Below are 21,915 nucleotides of genomic sequence, written 5' to 3' on the forward strand. Positions count from 1 at the left end.
GTTCAAAAAATATTTTTACAACCTGTTGTCAGTTACCTTCAACTGATTTTTAAACAGTTAACAGAGTTTTCTTAGCTGGAATGCTTAAAATAACGTCTCAAATGAATCTGAATTCTTAATTTGGTAATTTGGTGTGTATCAACCGAGTTCTAAAAAATTAAAATCTATCACCACGGCTTGAAAAGTCTCTTAAACATTAACAGGATTTAATAGCACCCGGCGTTAACAGTAAAACAAATTTAAAAAATATGAATGCGTTGATATCTTCAATAGTGTTTAATATACTAATGCGGAATTATCATGCACTTGGAACTAAGTCAACGGTCAGGGACATATGTTAATGATAGAAATGATAATAGAATTTTGCATTTTAAACCTAACAAATGTGTATCCAAAACGCGCATTAGAAATATCGATGCTCATTGACTCAACACACGGCAACGATGACAGGTGTCAGCCCAGCGGTTCTGGTATTTCTCCTAGCCATCCTGCACCGCGCTTCGGCGGATGACAACGACGTGGCCGGGCGTATTGCCATAGAAAGTTAGATAGCACAACATTCTAAGTTAATTTTTCAACACCAATTCATTCTAGAATGCCACGAGTACTTGAATATGGTTTCCACATCACACGATATTATCACTCTGGATCTGGACTCACCCGTTCGGCAAGTTTACAGTCTCCAATGTCCCCTGCAAAACCCATACGTGGTTGGAGGTAAGAAAGTCGTTGAACACGAATTTCCGCACATGGTTGCCTTAGGCTATAGGATATACCGGAAGAGTGACCGCAATCACTATGAGTTTCTCTGCGGGGGTACGCTAATCAGTGAATGGTTCGTGCTGACAGCGGCTCACTGCATTAATGAGTACCGAAGTGTGAATTGATTCTGGGGGGAATCCTCTAAGCAGAATTGATTGCTTTTATTTCAGAAAGTTGGATATCGTCCGCCTAGGTGTTGCGAAGTTGGATGATCCAGACAGACAGGACTACTCGATAGCGGAGCAAATCATACACAACGATTATTCACCGGTTACGAAGTATAACGATATTGCGTTGCTCCGGCTGGAACGGAGCGTCAACATATCGTTAGATGTGCGGCCTGCTTGCCTTGGAACGGAACGAACCGAGCAGATTAGACGTGCTACAGTTACAGGATGGGGCAAAACCTCGACCGGTATGAATGAATCATCGAAAAAAATATTTTCTCTAACGGTTTCCGATTTCCAAGGCTCAGGCACGTCAAACGATTTGAACAAAGTTTCCTTAGATGTGCTTCTGGATAGAAGAAGATGCGCTCAGATGAATAGCGGCCCAGGTCGCAGCCCACTAATTGATCAACAGATTTGTGCAGGTTCACTCGAGGGCAATCAGGACGCTTGTCAGGGGGATTCCGGCGGTCCGCTGCAGGTGTTTGAGGAAGGCAAATGTCGCTACCACGTGGTAGGTGTTGTTTCTTTTGGGAAAATTTGCGGTTCTGCTGAGTATGGGATTTACACCCGAGTGTCACAATATCTGGCGTGGGCCGTCAAAGTTGTTTGGCCAGAGTTGTGGAAACGTAAAGATGAGTGGGAATACTGATAGCTTAAAGATGTTCAACTAGTTTTGTGTGGTTCACGAGACTTCACGTACAGTCAAAGCTCAAATTTACGTCGTGAGAAATGTCTTTGTAGAACACTATGCCAATAAAGAATTGGATTTCAATGTGTGCTAATTTAAAGAAATGTTAACTCGTTTCAGATAATTCATGCACTGCAAAGACAGTCGGTATAAAAGTGTTTGACTGTAGTTTGATTGTTATCAAAGCGACTGAGCAGGTAAACCACGTCTCAATCGCTCTGAGATCACTCTCCGCTCGCTTGTGTAGGTAGACGATTATCTCTTACTCATTTTTTGATTTTACAACAAGAATTTTAGCAAATTCAATCATTTAGTAGAGTTGACATTAATTACGCCAAAAGGCACTTTAGGAAACGTACTAATTACCAAACAAATGGCTTCTTCAAGTGTTGATGATACGAATTCGCAAAAGTTCTGTCGGGGGCTGGATCAGCGGTTACGAGATTTGCTGTCATTAAGAAGTGAATCGCTTATAGTGAAGCGTCGGTTGGTCTTGACGAGTTCTTCTTTGCGGTCAAGAATAAAAAAATACAAAGTGTGAAATCTACTGAAAGCTCAGTAGCATGCAGTGTTTATTAGCAGTATGTGGAATTTTCTTGTTTTGTTTATACACTGGAACACATGCTTTGGAAGGTGAGTGAAAGAGCCGGATACAACTAATTCATTGCTGTAACGTGTGATGTGATCTTTGGGGGAATGTAACAGTCACCAGTTCATTCTAATTATCAAAACAAAAGCCACCAAATCATTTAAAATTCGATTTTGTTATTTGAATAATTCCCAATGGTAATTATTATATAAAACACTGCGAAACAGAACTAAAAATATTATACGTAGAACTCGATGCGATAGACGAAAGTCAAAAGCGAATGACACTCGGTTGAAGGCTCGTTAAATACAAATGATAGCATAATCATAATCAGTGTTAAAATAAGTTCAAGGCTTGTCTTCCTGGCTTGCGGCGTTTAAAATAAGTTGTGAGCTGTTCTTCATGAATCTCAGAGAGTTTAATCGATTTAGCTAACGTTTCTATTTGCATTTTTTGGCGCGATTAGTTTTAGGCAAATTTACGCTGCTCTATTCTTACCTTACTACTACACAAGTTGTAGAAATACGAGGTCAATTGGGATCTTGCTTGATTTTTCATTTGTTTGCTGTTTGTTTTTACTGTAAGCATTTATTTGACACGGAGCTTTGCTGTTGTCCTGGCATTATTCATTTAACGATGGAATTACGGTTAACAAATAAAAATATTTACATTTTTGCTATCACAGTTCTTTTGGCAAATGAAGGGAAATTGTGCTCGAATACATACTCATACTTAAGAGTTATAACAGACAATTCTTCTGCCTTTGTTTCAGTAAGAAACTGGATATAATCTACCTTACCTTCCACTTCATATTCATTTTTTTTCTGCTGCCGAAGAAAACCTTTGCAAAACACATCTCATGAGTTTTGTGATATTTGGTAACTATTTGTTCTTAAAATAAACAATTGTTTACCTTCGATTAACACTTGTTTTATTTTCACTGGCGGTAGCAAAAAACTCAGGTACTTCCTATGAACACAGCTTATTATCATAAGCTGCGGGAGGAATAACTCTGGGACTCTCTAAACGATTGTACCATCCGAGACACAGTTGTGTGGGTGATTTCCAGTTCTAGATAAACATTTCAAAAGGTCCTATCTGTTTTACCGATTTTTTGGTCGATCACTTTCATTCAATTACCACAACTTAATAAACACCTTTTCCGGCACGTTATTTGCACAAGTTGATAGTGGAGGGATCACTCTAGCCTTCTGAACGAAAACCACGCTTGAAAGAGTTACTAAAGCTGAGCCATTACCAAAATGAAATTACGCTTCGGGAAAAACGATGAAAGCAGATAGGACCTTTTGAAATGTTTGTCGAGAGTTGTTTTCCGATCTATGTCATGGTCGCAGTCGGATTTTCCATGACGGCACGAAAATTTTTTTGCACGTTTTTTTCTTGTTTTGATTTCATCTCAATAACCACTGAACCGATTGTTATGAAGTTTTACACATGTAAATAATACGCTCCAAACCCAACTTTCATCAATTTCTACTTACGGATAACAAATTTACACACGGATAAAAATGGTGGATTTATTTCAAATTTACACACGGATAAAAATGGTGCATTTATTTCGAGTACAGGCTTTATAAACAACTTTCTTCTCGTACCAAAAGCTAATACTTCAAACAAAAACAACTAGCCCGATGGGCTAATGCGGTCTCGATCATCTAGATTAGTTGAGAGAGTTCGTTATCGATATTATTCTCGGCACATATTGCATGTTTGTAGGATAAGTACAACGATACACCGTGCCCCAGTGCTGAGTCTAGAACATTTCCAGCTTGAAAGGATCCTCGACCTTAGTTATCGGGAATTGAACCCGGTATCACAACCGTGTGGGAGAGCTAGCCGACCGAAATCGCTAACCACAGAACCACGGGGATCCTTCAAAGCAAAAGACGTTAATCCAGAGCGCAGCTAACATCATATCACAAGTGTGGAAGTGATAAAAAAATATTCAACTTATGATATTGACGATGATTTTTTTTCGAATATTTTTTATAAATGCTACAGCTAATATTTTTGTAGGTTTTTTGTAGGCTGAGGGGGAGTGATGGGTTTGTTAAGGAAATGGGTCTTTTGTTCAGGAAATTTTGTGATCAAATGCTACAACGAGGGAGGGGAGGGGCGGCATGTGTGAAAATCAATGCGCCAAGCGGAGTCACTAGTATTAGTTAGTTAAGAACTTTAGAGACCTCTAATGGAATCTATAAATTTTGTTCTGGCTCTGTGCTATCCAGTTTTATTTTTTAAATATAACTGTTCCGGAATTTGTGCTGATTCGTCCGAGGGTCCGTTATTCAAAAAACAATGTTTAATAGACCACGAGTTGGTCTTTCCGAAATTCAATTTGTTGTTCAGGATACCACGATATACGAAAGGCGAGACTTGATAATTGCAAAATATATGTATTTTATCCTAGAGCGTTTGATTGAGCCTGACTCTACTCCTATAACTTCTTTTTACTCCGTAGCTGCTGAACGTTGCGCAAGGAGAGATCTATTTTTTTTTGTTTACAGCATTTATTTGACACGGCACAATAGGAGAGATCTATTGATCTCGTTGAAGAGACTGGTAACGAGAGCGATAACGAGGAATGTTTCCTGTTAAGCCTAGCTTAGACTAATCGTTCTCTGATAGCAAGATTTTGGTATTAACTTAGGGTAATGCGTTCATATTGTGTCGTGTATAAACTTAAATCCATGTCGGGCCACGTGGAAAGGAACATTCAAAACTACTCAGTAGGAAGAGCATAGGCGTAGCCAGAGGGGGGCAGGGGGCTGTTGCCCCCCTAGTTATTGACATCGGTGCAAAATTTTGTTTTCAATAACTCTAATAGCACAAAACGACATCTTTTGCTCATAGAAACATCTGTGTAAAGTATGAGCCAGATCAAAAATAATTGATTGAAATGCTTGCTCTATGTTGCGTGGAATTGTAAGGGTTTTTCAGTTGAACCACCAAGGACATTACAGCGGCAAAAGTACCGGGCGGAACCGCCTGCATCAACTAGCTTGGAGTATCGGAGCCGAGCTGTGACAATTCCTTACCTTGATTCTTTTGAAACCTCACTGGAAACACGGTTCGGTGAAGATAGTGTACCTGCCTACGCGTTGTCCTTGCTGCATCCCGCTAACGTAATACGCCTGTCGTTGGGAGAGTTCAAGCGCAAAACCGAAAGTTTCGTAATTTTTTACAAAGTTGACAATTATGTTGGAGAGGTGGAAGTTTGGTATCAACATTGCAGCAGCATGAGAGCAGACCGTAAGAACTTGGAAGAGCTGGATTTTAAAGACCTGCTAGCCGAAGGTCCGTTCAGGACATTACGTCGGGTGAAAACCTGGCTGGGGTCAACAATGGTTGAGCAGTGGTTGAGTGCTCTCTGCTTGCTGAGTGTTCATCGGCAGATGGTTAGCAACAATCGTGAAAAGACACATGAACCGCTTCCGGAACGTTGACGTTTGATGCCCGAAGATATTGAGAATCTTGACTGTGTCTTCAAACTTCATGTCCTTGGGAAGCTTTGACAGGACGTAGTTTAGATAGCGGCTGTGCGGATGGGTGTCCAGCTTCCGGAGAAGCAGACGTACCGTCGCCGCATCATTCAGCTGGTCTGCATTGTTCTCGAAGAGGTCCTGGTAGCGGTTAAACCAGATGTTCAATGTTCAATGAGAGGGAGTCCGAAATCTGCTCCGGGGTTTGATACTGAGGCCGCTGCCGCTGGGCCGCCACCTGCTGTGAAAGTTGGGCCATCTTGCGGCTGCTGATCAACTCTATCTTCTGCCATGTTCGTGGATTCTTGATGTCCTCGTCTTCGAAATGATATGTCCAAAGGTTTCAATGAACTAAAGAGTTTTTACTAAAGAACATCTATTTATATTCGAGGTTGGACAAAAAATAGTCAATTTTTTCACTCTGATGTGAAGGACAACTTTTTACTGGTTGCCTTGATGTAACAATCACTAAACACTAGTATTTATTTCTATTTTCAAAAATACCATTTTTTTCACTTCTAAAATTTTGAAGAACGTGCCACATCCCCCCCCTCTTATTCAAAATTCTTGCTACGCCCATGAAGAAGAGTTTCAAATAGTTTCTTCAAGCTGGTTGGATTGGTGGTGAAGACTGTGACGTCTAAGATTGCGATTGTTGTGCTGGTTCATCATCTATCGGGAGTGGGCAGATTTCGGTGACCGCCCGTTGATAAACGCCGTTTGTAGTCCGAGCATCAACCACTCCCACGTGGCCGTCTCGTCCAGAAATGTCTGCGGGATTTCAACGCATAGGAGGCGTGCAGTCCATTTTCAGCAAGACGAGTGTTTCAGCAAGACGAGTGCAAGACGAGTATAATCCTCAAAAACTCACTTAAACGCACTAAATTTGATATTATAGTCGGGCATCTGCACTCGAAAATTCATTCAATTCAATCACCTACCTCAGAAAATAAAATCCGCGCATTGTTCTATACGGCTACAACGGGACTCGTTCAGCAGCCAACCAAAGCTTTTTTTATCACTAGTGGAACACTTTTCATTTTAATCACTAAACAAAATCACCACTACATAAAGAATACTTTAATCTTTGAAATGTTCATCTCAATTTTCCTAAAACAAACTTGAATTAGCAGAAATATATTAGATGAATTTATACAATTCCTAAATTTCAACTGTATGTATTTTCATCTGTTTTCACTGCGTTGAAGAAAATCAAAAGTTGCCAAATCAGTTTCTGTTAATACGAAAAAATTATACCGAAAATGTTGAATTATTCCGACATAATTGACATAAATTTAAGGCACTGTAGTGGTTATGTAGGTTACCAATTTTGCACGTAAAAAACTACAGCGGATATCTAGGTAACCTACTACGACGGGCTGCGGCTACGTTCACTCATGATAATGTGATTCACTCATGATTAACAGTGTGATGAATATAGGGGCGTCGTGAGATGAACAATTCAGCAGTGATTTAAATTTTGAGATGGATATGGAAGCGTTGTGAAAAATGGTTTGTTTTACAAAATTCCGGATAAATCTAGTTAATTTTACTAAATATACAATGCAGAACGATTCCATAAAAGCACGTAAGCGTATTTGGTTAATTTGTTCAATGATTTCGTGAAAATTTGGTATTTAATCAGTGTATTCTTCGTGAATATCGGCTTAATGAGATGAATAATGGAGCAGTTTCCCTAGTTATAGACCGTTCCGATAATTATAAATACACTTACGATCAACCGTCATTTCAAATAACGTGCAGTATTCAACCAAACGTTGGCTGCGTCCTGTTGTTTACTTCCAAAAGAAACAGATGCTGTCATTTTTTCTAACATTTAGTGCGAAATTTTGAAAATGCGTGGCCTTTCTCCCGAGCAAAGAAAGCGAATTGTGCACAAATGGGGCACCGTGAGTGGTCTTTCTATAAGAAAATTAGCCAGAGAAGAAGGTATAAGTGTCGGAGCAGTTCAAACCGCATTGCGGAAGTATTGTGAAGAGTGCATTTACTGATGCCCCAAAACGTGGTAGGAAACCCGGGCCTGTTGATCCCACAATAGACAAAAAGGTTAAGGAATACTACAAGCGGCATCCTTCAGTATCAGTACGAGATGTGGCGAGAAAGCTTGGAACCTCGGCCAGTAACGTTATGCGTGCCAAGGGAAGAATGGGTCTGCAGAGCCGTCGGAAGCAGAAGCAGCCAAAACGAAATCCAAAACAAGCTGAATCTGTGAAACCGAGAGCTCGGAAGCATTATGACAAACTTCTGAGCAAAAAAATGGGGTGTTATCATGGATGACGAATTCTACATAAAACTAAAACTGAACTATAAGACTCTTCCAGGACCGCAATTTTATACATCACCGAAGGGAAAGGATGTCCCTGGACCAGTGAAAGCCATTTACACCGAAAAATTCGTCAAGAAGGTAATGGTTTGGCAGGCCATTTGTGAATGTGGGAAAATATCTCGTCCATTCATTACGAATGGCACAATGAATGGTGAAATTTACGTGAAAGATTGTTTGCAGAAAAGGTTGTTACCCATGGTTAAGCAGCATAACAATTCTCCAACCTTTTGGCCCGATCTTGCTTCCTGCCATTACTCTAAGGATGTACTAGGGTGGTATAAAACAAATAATGTCACATGTGTCCAAAAGGAGATGAATCCTCCAAACTGCCCTGAAATTCGCCATATTGAAACTTTTTGGGCTTTGACCAAGGCAAAGCTGAGGAAATATGTCAAACCAGCGAACAATGTTGAAAAATTTAAAAAAGATTAGCATAAAGTGGTAAAAATGGTCGGCGAACACACTGTGCAAAAGCTTATAAGTAGTGTTAAGAGAAAAGTTAGAGAACTCGCGTATCCTACGAAAAATTATCTCAACTTGAATTGAAACTGGAAAGAAAACACTTATTATCTATATTTCAGATTAAAATGACCCGAAAAATCCTGTTTTTTGTTTTATTCAAGAAAGAAGATGTATTTATAATTTTCGGAACAGTCTATAGGTGATGATTTTGTGTTTTTTGAACGATAGGATATCGAGTGTCGAACAGAACTTCATGATTATACAGGCGGCCATACAGCCTTAGTAGGCCCTGCTCATCTAGAAAGGGGTTGGATGAACCACTTTAATACTAGTGCAGTGCAGATGTTATTGGAACTATCGATTGTTTCTAGACTTTTGTAACACAAACGGTTACGCTTCCTGGTGTGATTTAGAGACAGAAGTTTGCGGCCCTGTCCCATTACCTACCGGTGGTCGAACGCCCAGAGATCGGGTAGTTTTCATATCGTCCTACATTTTAACCTTCACTGGACTGGTGGATTTAAAAACAATACTTTCGTGAGCAAATCCATGCCAAATGATCTATTTTTCAACATCGATTTTGGATTTGAATGGAATTTTGAACACGTATTTGACTAAGTATTATCTGCGGTCATTTTAAAAGATAGAGAGAACTTTATTCTTCAAAGTTGCGTAAATGATGTGGCTACCACATTGAAAAAATCACTCTATCAACAAAGACAAGAAGGGCTGTATTTGATCGAAAACTTCGGACACTCTCATTCATGACACCAGGAAATGAAGCGCTTCATCATACTGCACAACTTTGTTGAACAAAAAATGTCTCAAGCAGATTCCGTTCGGACACTAGATTCAAATTTACAAAGTGAATGGAGGCGCACGGTTATCTAGAAAACCTAAATTAATCCACCTAGCGGTCAGACTCAGCCTTTCTCATTCAAACTTATTATTAGTAAAAATAGATTTACATATATGCTCAAATCCAATAAAGGTATTTATATTCACTCTTTGGGTTCTAAAATATTAATGTTGTAATTGGAGTATAAAATATGAAATTTGACGTAATGTTAGTGCTTAAGAAATAGCAAAATAAAAGAAATTACTCTTAATTTCGAACAATTCAATCACGAGCGATACCGGGAACGTTGAGGCCATATATATTGATCAAAGCAGGTATAGTGTTAGTCTTTGAATTTCTTTTCTTTCTAAAACTATTGAACAGCATATCAAATTGTTATGAAGTTTGTTATTTGTAAGTTTGAGATATGGCTCGTTTGTATGACACTAGTTAAGTTCAAATAAGTCGTGTAATACTTGAGATAATAGACTTTTGTTGTTTTAACAATTTAATACATAACGGTTGCTTAAGTTTGATTACAATCAAATAAAAAGGGAACTTATAGGGCAGTCAAACTTTGAAACCACGTGTTCAATCATAATTCATCAGTTAACCCCTAACTAGCCCGTTCATCTGATATCAATATTGTTCAAATCGGTTGTGTAGTTTCTGAGATAATGAAGTTTAGTGATTCTCACATTTCGATACAATACAGACGAAATTACAGTCCGATTACAGTTAAATTCAATAGGGGGCCATCCACATACCACGTGGACAGATTTTTAACGATTTTGACCCCCCCTCCCCTTCCGTGGACAACTGCCCATATAAATTCTAAAAAAATCGTATGGACCGTGGACATTAGCCCAACCCCTTCCCCCCAAAGCTGTCCACGTGGTATGTAGATGGCCCCTAGGGTGTAATGAGGCAGCTGGAACTCTCATTTGACACTAATTTAGTGAAAATCGGTTCAGTCATCTCTGAGAAACATGAGTGAGATTAAATAGTCTAGAGAACACATTTCTTTCCATAACTTTTGAACCACATGTCTAATCCTCATAAAATTCGGAAGTTAAGGGTTTTTTAGGTAGCTCCAATTTTGTTCAAATCAGTTGGGCAGTTTCTGAGATATTGATGTTTCGTGATTTTTACATTTTGATACATAACCTCTAAACTAAAAATCAGATTACAATGAAATTCAATAGGGTCTTATAGAGCAACTAGAGCTTTCATTTGCAATTAATTTTATTGAAATCGGTTCAGCCATCTCTGAGAAAATCGAGTGAGATTGGGAGAGCGTTACACACACATACAGAAAATGCTCAGCTCGCCAAACGGAGTCGAGTAATATACGACATTCGGCACTTTTGAGCACATTCATACCTTTAGTTTTTGCAGTGATTGCTATACCTTTCTAGGAGAAAGGCAAAATTTGAAATGATAGAAATGTATTTTTATTTCAACTTCAATCCTGAGCAAGGCCGCAAGCATTGAAATAGTACAATATCAAATTTAAATGATGTTGAGGCCACATATTTTGATCGTAGCTATAGTTTAAAACAGTCTGCGGGTTATGTTTCTTCCTAAAACTTACAAACCACATGTTTAAACATTATGTTTAAGGGTTTTAATGGGCTTTTACATAATTTTAATTCAACTATGTTTATAGCTCCTGAGATATAAGAGCGATTTTTACATTCTGACGCAGCGCCAAAACTAAAAGTTTGATTACAATGAAATTCAATAGTAGCCTGAGCGGCAAAAAGACCCTTCATTTGACACCAAGATAGAAAGAATCGGTCATACCATCTCTGAGAAAAGTATGTGCGAAAAAAAGGTGCACATACACACGTACACACCCACACACAAACATATACACCTATACATGCATACATGAAAAAAATGCTCGATTCGTTGAACTGAGTCGAGTAGTATATGACATTCGGCCATTTAGATCACTTTTCTATCTTTTAATTAGCCAGTGATCGTTGCGAGAAAGTCAATATGTTTATTTTCATTATGTGATTTCACATTTTTATAAACAACGGACAAAGTTACAATCCGATTACAATGAAATTCAATAGCAACCTATGGGGCAACTAGACCTTTCATTTGACACTAATTTTGTGAAAATCGGTTTAGCCATCTCTGAGAAAATGAGGGAGTTTAAACAACCTCAGAATAACTTTTCTTTACATAACTTTTGAACCACATGTTTAATCATAACGAAATTTAAAAATTAAGGGTTTTGAAGACAGCCCGATCATTTGAAACCAGTTTCATTGAAATCGGTTATGTGGTTTCTGAGATATTGATGTTTCGTGATTTTTACATTTTGATACATAACCTCTAAACTAAAAATCCAATTACAATGAAATTCAATAGCAATCTATGGCGCAACTAGACCTTTCATTTGCAAATAATTTTATGAAAATCGGTCCAGCCATCTCTGAGAAAAGTAAGTGAGAAAAAAAAGTTGCACATACACACACACATACACACATACACACATACATACATACATACAGAAAATGCTCAGTTCGTCAAAAGGGGTCGAGTGGTATATGACATTCGGCCATTGGGATCACTTTTATACCTTTGGTTTTTCCAGTGATTGCTATGCCTTTCTAGGAGAAAGGCAAAAACAAAAAAAAGGTGCTAAATTAGTTATTTTGAAAGATAAAGAAAAACTTTTTTCTACAAAATTGCGCAAAATTGACCGGGCTACAACATTGTAGAGCTTCGTTTAACTCTATCTGTAAAGATTAGAAAGTTAGAGGCGTGATTGAATTTGAATAATTATCTATGAGTAATTTCTTAAAACAAATTTTCAGAGTTATTTTGCAGCGTTTTTCGGAATTATATTATTCCAACGCACAGTAGTGGTCCAAGGGCAGCCAAAACCTCAAAAGTCGAAGTGAATCAATCCGTCAAATTATATTTTTCTAGGCTTCCTTAATCTTTGGTGATAATTACTGTACGCATTACATAACTTGTGACCATCCTGTAGCTTGACAGGATGCACGTAAATGAGTGACGTCTTCTGAAAAACTATTCACATATGTCCAAGAAATAATTCCATTGATTTCAAAAACTTCCAAACATCTAGAGGTTTGTGTATTGTATTAAATTATTGTCTTACAAACATGATTCGGATTAAATATGCATTGAAACTGTAGCCCGCTATGCAATAGGTTTCATTTGAAAGGCAAATTCATAAGTTTCCAAATGGCAAAGAATTGATTTAGTGAAAACTAGCCATAAAAAGCGTTTCATTAAGTTTAAGAAAACAAGAACATATTTTTAAACAAGTGATTCTGATTGCGTATCAGGTTCATGCGCTTCAGTCGAAGTAGCCCTTGTTCCATGGCTCCACAAACGGCTGTTTCGAATATAAACAACGTGGAGAACAACGTTTAAGTGTGAAATTGTTTCAGATTAATAATTTTCCTATTTAATTCAAATCTCACAAATGTTATTTTATTTATGTAATGCAATCTCGTAAATATTTATATTATACTGGACAATAAATAGACTTATAGCTTTTATTTCGAAGTTCGTTTAACATTTAATGCTTGAAGCATCTGATTAAAACCTGCCTAAATGCACCCTTATAGTATTACATTTTGAGTTACTGATTAGGTTAGTGTTGGCGAACTAGTTCTCCAAGGGAATCCAGGAAAAGCAGGGTCGCATGACGAAATTCGGTCTAACTAAAAATAAACTGAGCAGCGGGGCGTGTCCAGTACTGGTCAGTAACTACCTATACGCATTATGTGGTTACAATTAACCTAACTTTATAATGTAGAATCATTTGAGTGGTCCTATGATAAGTTTTGACCAATTTTGGGTGGTTCTGGCTATATTATGTAATTATTTTGGCACTAATTTGGTCATATCTACAGAACAGTTAAGCCGATTTCAAATTTCAAACAATAGGGTTTAAGAAGACTAAAAATACGTTCATTTGGCGGTTAATGGAGCTAAATCGGTCAAGTGGTCACCGAAATATTGGGAAAAAAGCATCACTAGGACAAAAAATCAAACAAATAATCAAACCGGAAATATAACACATATGAAGTCTAATTTAATCTATACCTATAAAAATGCAGTCCGGTCTGTCTATCTGTCTGTCTGTCTGATCCATATAGGCTCGGAAACTACCGAACCGGTTCCTATGATGGTTTGAGACCCCTTCCTCTTCTGGAAGAGAGGGGTCCCATACAAATGAAACACAAATTTCTGCACATCTCAAAAACTAACCAAGCAAATGAAACCAAATTTGGCATGTGGATGTTTTTAGGAGTAACAAATATGTCCATATTGGTTCGATAACCCTCCCTCTTCTGGAAGGGAGGGGTTCCATACAAATGAAACACAAATTTCTGCACATCTCGAGAACTAACCAAGTAAATAGAGCCAAATTTGGTAGGTGGATGTTTTTAGGGGTAACAAATATATCCATAATGGTTTGACACCCCTCCCTTTTCTACAAGGGAGGGGTCCCATACAAATGAAACACGAATTTCGCAAAGCTCGAGAACCAATCAACCAAATACAACCAAATTTGGTATGTGAATGTTTTTAGAGGTAACAAATATGTCCATAATGGTTCGACTCCCCTCTTCTTCTGTGAGGGAGGGGTTCCAAACAAATGAAACACAAATTTCTGCACATCTCGAGAACTAACCAACTAAATGGAACCAAATTTGGCAGGTGAATGTTTTTAGGGGTAACAAATATATCCATAATGGTGTGACACCCCTCCCTCTTTTATAAGGGAGGGGTCCTATACAAATGAAACTCATATTTCGCACAGCTCGAGAACCAATCAAGAAAATATAACCAAATTTGGCAAGTGAATGTTTCGACATCCTTCCTTCTTCTGGCATGTCTCGAAATCTAAGATGGCGACTTCCGGTTTCTGAAAAACAGCGGCAAATGACCAAATACCATCCAACATGGGTATTTCCGGAATTGTTATGATGCACTGAAGCCACAAATCGACCTATCACTATTCCGGTATCTGGAAAACAGCCGAAAATGACCAAATACCACCCAATATGGGTGTGTCTTTAACAAGCATGACGCTCAGAGGCCAGAAATTGGCTCAAAATGCCATTTTGAAATCCAAGATGGCAACTTCCGGTTTTCGAGAAACAGCGGAAAATGACCAAATACCATCCAATATGTGTGAGTGATAATGTGTGAGTGTGTTTAACCAGCATGATGCTCAGAGGCCAGAAATTGTTTCCAAAGGCCATTTTGAAACCCAAGATGACGTCTTCCGGTTTCTGAAAAACAGCCGATAATGACCAAATACCACCCATTATGGATGTGTCTTTAACCGGAATAACGCTCAGAGGCCAGAAAATGTTTCCAAATGCCATTTTGAAATCCAAGATGGCGTCTTCCGGTTTTTGGAAAATTGCCGAAAATGACCAAATATCACCCAATATGAGTGTGTCTTTGACCAGCATGACGCTCAGAGGCCACATATTGTTTATTTATTTTTATTTTTAATTTATTAATCTAATCATTTGCTACACAAATAACCTAATAATGGTTTTCAGAGCTTGTGCACACAACATTGTGAGTAACCTCTGCAGATCAGTTTAATTTTTTTTATTTAATTTAATCCAATTGAGCAAAATACAATTTGCACGATCTTTTAAATGTAGAGTAACTTATAGCTCGTTTGCACACGTCTGGCAGGCGGTTCCATAAACAGACACTACGGTGGCGGAAAGCTTTTTTACCAATATCGGTAGCACATCTGATTAAAAGAAGATTTCTTGATCGGGCAATTGAGAAAACGTGTAAAATCTCGAGAAATATGGAGGTCCGTCGAATAATTTTTTGTAGGTCTGAGTGCATAGTCTAAAATCTAAGTAGTTTTTGAAAGTAGACCCACCTTATGATTTCTGGTAACTAGAAATATGATCAAACCGGCGAATGTTATGTACATAGCGGGTGACAGAATTGAAAGCCAATTTAATTTTTCGAAGTTTTCGTGAGAAACATTTGCGTAAAGTACATTGCCATTATCGACAAGGGAACAATAAGAGATCTCGCGAGTTGTAACCGGATAGTTTGAGGAGTGAAATGCCGCAATGCAACTAAAGATTGCATTGACCCATGTACTTTTTTACATGCCGCCGATACTCGCGCCTCCCACTTCATGTGATTGTCCATGAGTATACCCACATTTTTGACGATTGGAGAAAAAGCGATGATATCTTCTCCAACTTTAATACGAGAGTCAACGTTGAGAACATTCGTTTCGTTTTAAATACAATTGCTTGAGTTTTTTTAGCATTTCAATTAATGCTATTGAAGTTACTCAAACTAATAATCTTTTCAATATCTGAATTGACTTTATCGACAAGATCATCAATTTAATTTAAGCTTCGGAGATATACAATTAAAAATCATCTGCGTATAAATGAAATTGACAGTACGACAACTGCTCTGGAAGATCATTTATAAACACCGCCCGTTACAGCAGACAAATCAGATTCAGCGTTATCAAACTCTACATATTGTGAACGGCCCGAAAGATATAAGTAGATTAGTTTGATAGCGCTATTTCCAAGTGAGAACAAATTTTTCAATTTTGTACAAAGCAGATTATGGTTTTAGAGTCAAATGCTTTGCTGAAATTTAACAGTACTAAAACCGTGACAAGTTTTCGATCCAATGCACAACGAATGTCGTTTTCTATTTTGATGAGGACAGTGGTAGTACTGCAGTGTTTGCGATATCCAGACTGAAGAGTACATAATAGTTGGTTGTCCATCAAATAGGTATTCAGTTGTTTCGCAACTAAACTTTCGAAAATCGTTGATAGAGCAGGCAGAATACTGATTGGACGGTAATCAGACTCAACGGAAGGATTGTCGGTTTTAGCGATTGGAACAACGCGAGCTATTTTCCAAGCACAAGGAAAAGAAGACGATTTACACACATTTACATTTACACGGAAATTTTGATCAATGTTGTTGTTCGGATAGTTTGTTTCGGTACACAGATTTTTGCAGCGAACACTTTTTACTGTGTAGCTCAAAGCTAAAGTTAAATTGTATTGATTTTTAAGAAAACAAACATTACATGGTATTCCACTTACATTTAGTCCTTTCCCGTTCTTATCTAAACTTTCCGAACCTTTAATTTTCCAGTTGACGCAAATACATTCGGGCGTGCGCAAATCTATCGGTCATGTGTAGCAAATTAATTATTTTACATTTGTGGTTTCAAAATGGCGAAATTAGAATTAAATTTATACCTTTTTTATTTTCAACAAGCTGAAACGTTAAAACGGCATCCAATGCACTTGCCAATCGAGCAACAGCAAATTTAGATAATTTCCGATAAACTTAATTTTCCTACTCTATAATTTTAAACTCAATAATCTTATCTCCTTTAATTTCTCTCGAACTATTAGCTTTCAATCTTTCGAACTTCAATCGTGACTCTTCTATCTACTACTTCTTTCGCGCTAAAAAATATACCTTCTCCTCCTGTTTATTCCTCCAAATTATTTATGACGTTGGCTTATAGTCCGCCGCAGGGGTGGACCTATCCGCCTGTGCCTGGCGGGATCAGTCAGTGTCGCCAGAACATCCTCCGCCCCGTGGATCCTGGTGGAGTGGTTCCGTAGTGTTACAGGATCCACTATCCACTTCCATTACTGCCAGTTTTACCACTGGTCGCTTAAGTTCTTTGCCCTCAGCTGTTCGAACTACCGCCTGACGAATTCTGCCATCCGAGCCGGCCATCACTTCTACCACTCGTCCACGCGTCCAAGTTTTCCGTTCGCCTTCAGCTATGTAAACCAAGTCTCCGACTTTTATCGGCTTACTCTCCGCGAACCATCTGGACCATCTATTCATAGTCGGGAAATACTCATTCAACCAACGGTTCCAAGCTATTTCAGAGAGATACTGTGACATTTTGTAACAACATTTCAGTGCCGTAGCCAGATCTACGGATGTTCTCACAGGCTGGTGTTCTCCGGAAGAATTTCCCACGAGGAAATGTTTAGGCGTAAGTGCCTCACCATCAGCAGATGATTGGGGCATGTACGTTAGTGGGCGGGAATTTATAAGCCCTTCTGCTTCGGCCAGCACGGTCAGCAACACCTCGTCGTTGAGTTTTCGCCCGTTGTCTAGTGCCTTCATCGCTTCCTTTACACTTCTCACCATTCGCTCCCATATGCCACCCATATGGGGTGCCGAAGGGGGATTGAATGACTTAGTGCGTGCATCAGTAAAAGTCTTTGCGCAGTCGTTGTGAATATTCAGAATTTGTGCAGCCAGCTCGTTGTTCGCGCCGACAAAATTGGTGCCGTTGTCTGAAAATACTTCCACCGGCGATCCTCGTCTGCGAACAAATCTTCTGATAGCCATTATGCAGGAATCGGAGGATAAATTGTGTGTAACCACCAAATGAACAGCACGAACAACTAAACACGTGAAGACGGCCACGTATCGTTTTTCCTTGCGACGACCAACTGTTACCTCCACTGGGCCGAGATAATCGATACCAACATAACTGAATGGTTTGACGAATGGCATCAAACGTGCCTCCGGCAGTGGTGCCATCCGGGGGTTCACGGGTTGGCATTTTGTTACCTTGCAACGCTGACAATTTCTCATAACTTTGTCGATTGACGATCGCAAATTAAATATATGGAAACGTTGACGTACTTCATTGACGACTGTCTCGCGATTTGCGTGTCCGTACCGGCAATGATAGTCGTTTAGTAGTAATTTAGTGATCAGATGATCCATTGGTAGTATTATGGGGAAACGGCCATCAAACGCGGCAAAGCTAGCGTTTGCTGTCCTTCCTTCCACTCTAATTACCCCGAACTCATCAGCAAATGGCGACATCCTATACAAAGGGCTCGATTTTTCGATACTAACCCATTTGTGCGATTGTGACACGTCTCGGTTACTCAGTAAAGTTCTAGTTTCATCGGGGTAGCTTTCAGTTTGTGCCACTCGAAACAGATACCGTTCTAGGCGCAGAGGGACTGCGCTTGCTGGTAGGGAACGTAGTATAAGCTTTCGCTGTGCCTTGGTGGCTTTGATCGTTTCGATCGGAAGCCCGGCCTTCTTACGATGACAGTTAGATGCGAAGCGACTCACGAATGCTATGACTCGCAGTAGCACAGTCCACTTTGAGATGCGTCCGATGTCTATCAGAGGTCCGGGGACCGTAATGTGATGCAGTAGGATATGGGCTCTCAGCTCTTCAGAAGTGTCTATTATTTTCTTTTGCTTTGGCCAGCATTCTTCAGGATGATGAAGAAATTTTGGTCCTCTGAGCCACCTTTCGTTGGAGCTAGGATCTGTATCTTTGCACCATTTTGTTAGACAGTCCGCTACATTGTCCTTTGAAGGCACATACCGCCAATTATCGGGCTCGGTCAGTGAAAGAATCTCGCCGACTCTGAATGCGAAAAACTGCTTGTAGTTTCGGTGCTGCGACCGTATCCAGGACAGTACTACTTCCGCATCCGTGTGTATGAACTTCTCCGCAATCGAAAGAGTATGAATTTCACAAACAGTGCGCATAATTCTTGCTCCCAGCATTGCAGCTTGCAGCTCCATCCGTGGTATCGGTACTTCAAGGGAGCTACTTTGCTTTTCGCCATCACCAACGCGCATTGTACTTCCCCGTTCATTACAATCCGAAAGTAGGCGGCGCAAGCGTAACCTAGCTCGCTAGCATCGGTGAATACGTGTAACTGCAATGACGGGTAGGCCCCAGCGTGCGTGTTATCGAAGTAGAAACGAGGAATCTCCAAGCAATCAATGCCTGAAAGTAGATTGGTCCACCGCCGCCACTTTTCAAACTCTTTATCACTTACTTCATCATCCCAATTAAGTCCGGCACGCCAGAGATCTTGAATTAACATGCGGCCATGAATTAGATATGGGGCGATTTTTCACGCATGGGCCGTAAAGGGTCCAGCCTAGGGCACACTTTACTGCAATCGGCTCCCCTGCTTGACCTACACGACTGTCAAGTGGAGCGAATAGATCTAGGTGTTGTAAGCCAATAAGCAATTTCGGCTCTGCATCCCGGAATGACGAAATTGGAATATTTTCTAAATATTTGTATTCTTTTGCCACCTCTTCAAATCGCAAACTTTGCTTTGGCAAGTTCAGCACGCCGACAGTGTGCACCGCAGATAAATTAAATCGCTCTTGCGCTCCTCTACCTGAAATCATCAAGTTAACCCGTTGCGATGCATTTTCTTTGCGTACTACATTTGACGTCCATGTGAGCTCCAATGGCTCCGGTACGCCATCAACTTCGAGACTGCGCGCCACATTCGATTCTATCAACGTAAGAGATGAACCTTCATCAAAAAAAGCGAAAGTGTCGAAACTATTACTACCGTTGTAGAGTGTGATCGGTACTATCCGGAATAGGACGGACTTAATCGCGGCGCGGTGTGATTGGCAACCCGCTTGCCTTACGGTGCATACTTGCTCTCGATGCAGCAGGGGGTGATGACGCACTCGACATTCTCCTACATTGCAAAAATATCTCGAGCGGCACGGCCAGGTACCGTGATCGAAGAGGCATTCTTCACACAATTTTAGTTGTCTCACTGTTTTCAACCGCTCTTCAGTGCTCATTTGCCGAAACTTGTCACAGTTCCGTACTCGGTGGTCCAACTGTGAACAAACCGAGCAAGGTTTCTTAGGCAAGGGATTACTTTGCCAACCCATGTTATCACCATGAGCATGGACATGTGCCTTCTGGTTCTGTTTCCCCTTTTCCGGTTGATCAGTCACCTTTTTGGGTGGTAAGAGTGTTGTAACTTCGCTGGCATCTTCAACCAACCTATCCATAAACTCGCCGAACTCTTTTAATGTTGGCTTGACGCATGTTCGTTTATGTCGCACCCACTCAAGCTTGATTGCCGCCGGTAGCTTGTCCACAAGCTCATCCAACAACGTCGGATTTGTCATGTGGCTCCGCAGTTTTGCGGCTTCAAGATGATCGCATAATTGTTGCACCGCCATGCCAAAATTCATTAGCGTATCAAGCCGTTCTGGTTTGGGCGCTTCTAGACACCGAACCTTCGATAGTAAATTGTTTGCTAGAAATTCTGGCCTCCCGTATAACCGCCGAAGAATTTCTATTATCGATGGCGCCGCGTCCGGAAACATCAATTTAGTCACTACTGCATCGCGAGCTGGGCCGTGTAGGCAATCTCTTAATCAACAACGTTTTCGACTGGTGAAAACCCGCATGCCACGTTTGAATTATCGTAGCTGCTGTAAAAAATTGGCCACTCCTCTGGATTGCCCGAGAATGTTGGCAGTGTTTTCGGTCACAGTTGTCTCGCCGCTATTTGATTCGCGTTTGGTGGAACTGCCGATACTTCTTCGGTACCAGCGGTTCGATTTTCCCGCCTACCTTCGCCAGTGTAGTTACCATCGAGAACAGTTGGCTTAATTTTAGGCTGCTTTTCAGGGTCTATTTGGACTGAACTAGAGCCCCATTTTTCGATTCCGTCTTGCAAACTTCCATCATCTGCAACTGATTCGTTAGACCCATACTCTCCCCCTGCATTTATACCATTAGGAGGTTTGTTTTGCTTTCGTTGCGTTCGTAGCCATTCCCGCGTCATTGATATTTTGCTTGAAAAAGTACAACGGGAAGAAACATCGTCATCAGCAAGTTGCTCTTCCAGACTCTGTTTCTCTTCTAAAAACTTCTCCAGCATCTCTAACTTTTTTCTAGCAATGGCATTCTCCTGCTCTTCCAACTCCTTCTCCTTCCGCATGCGCTCTTTTTCCTTCTCCAATTCTTTTAATTGATTCAACAGTTTTTGCTCTTCTAACTTTTGCTTCGCTTCTAATCGCTGCAGTGCTAACTGCGCTAGAGCTCGTGAGCTAGAAGTGCTCACTGAATGTTTTTTCGATGCGCCACCACCACACTATGGGACGTTTCCATACAAGCAGGCGGACAAAAATATTTTCATCATTTTTTCTACACTTCTGGTATTTTTTCTACTTGTTATGAACAAAACAAGTTACTTAGGATCATTTGTGACTATATTACGGTTAAATTTAAATAGAGGGGAGTATTTTTTTATATGCAAAGAGGAAATAAAAGATGGATTCGTTTGGAATCCAGCGCTTCTCCCTTTCAGTGGCTGCCCCACCATTTCTAATAGACTTTTGACAACCTCTAGTGTGTAAGGAACATGTGTGTCAAGTTTGGTGAATACCGATCAAGGCGTTCTAGAGTGAAATATATGCGAAAAACACGTTTTTTTCTAATGTGCTTCAATTATGCTCCAAAAGCAGAGATTGATCACTTGCCAGAAAAGTTATATCCGTATAATTTTATTTGCCAGTCTTGCAATAGGGTGACAATGAAAAAGCGACATATTATTTTTTTTAATTTTGTAATATTTTTAGCAGCAATCTAAAATTTGAGGGATTTCCAACTATGTGACAGAGATAATATAATTTAATTTTCTGATGGATACATAGTTTGAAGGAATGAAATAAAACGCCAAAGT

General features: G+C 39.8%; 2 protein-coding genes across 2 annotated transcripts in view; both read left to right on the forward strand.

Annotated features, from left to right (window-relative positions):
* Positions 1–412: 412 nt before the first annotated feature.
* On the forward strand, positions 413–1,704 carry LOC129719053 (serine protease snake-like). Its single transcript, XM_055670416.1, has 4 exons — positions 413–543; positions 595–868; positions 933–1,177; positions 1,232–1,704. The coding sequence occupies exons 1-4, from the start codon at positions 444–446 to the stop codon at positions 1,579–1,581; spliced, it is 969 nt and encodes a 322-aa protein (XP_055526391.1). The 5' UTR covers positions 413–443; the 3' UTR covers positions 1,582–1,704.
* Positions 1,705–2,115: 411 nt separating this feature from the next.
* The window catches only part of LOC129719052 (serine protease snake-like), a 31,346-nt gene continuing 11,546 nt past the window's right edge, over positions 2,116–21,915 (forward strand). The window contains exon 1 of the mRNA XM_055670415.1: positions 2,116–2,253. Within this exon, the coding sequence (XP_055526390.1) occupies positions 2,184–2,253 (70 nt within the window). The 5' untranslated portion in view covers positions 2,116–2,183. The remainder of the gene's footprint in view (positions 2,254–21,915) is intronic.

The sequence above is a fragment of the Wyeomyia smithii genome, chromosome 1 (assembly GCF_029784165.1).
Source record: "Wyeomyia smithii strain HCP4-BCI-WySm-NY-G18 chromosome 1, ASM2978416v1, whole genome shotgun sequence".
In the NCBI taxonomy this organism is placed as follows: domain Eukaryota; kingdom Metazoa; phylum Arthropoda; class Insecta; order Diptera; family Culicidae; genus Wyeomyia; species Wyeomyia smithii.

What these genes read in the sequence shown, in the direction of transcription:
- LOC129719053 (XM_055670416.1), top strand. Translation starts at nt 444, where the DNA reads ATGACAGGTGTCAGCCCAGCGGTTCTGGTATTTCTCCTAGCCATCCTG. An exon ending in CGGGCGTATTGCCATAGAAA is followed by an intron (nt 544 to 594) that starts GTTAGATAGCAC and finishes AATTCATTCTAG; the next exon opens with AATGCCACGAGTACTTGAAT. An exon ending in ATGGGGCAAAACCTCGACCG is followed by an intron (nt 1,178 to 1,231) that starts GTATGAATGAAT and finishes CCGATTTCCAAG; the next exon opens with GCTCAGGCACGTCAAACGAT.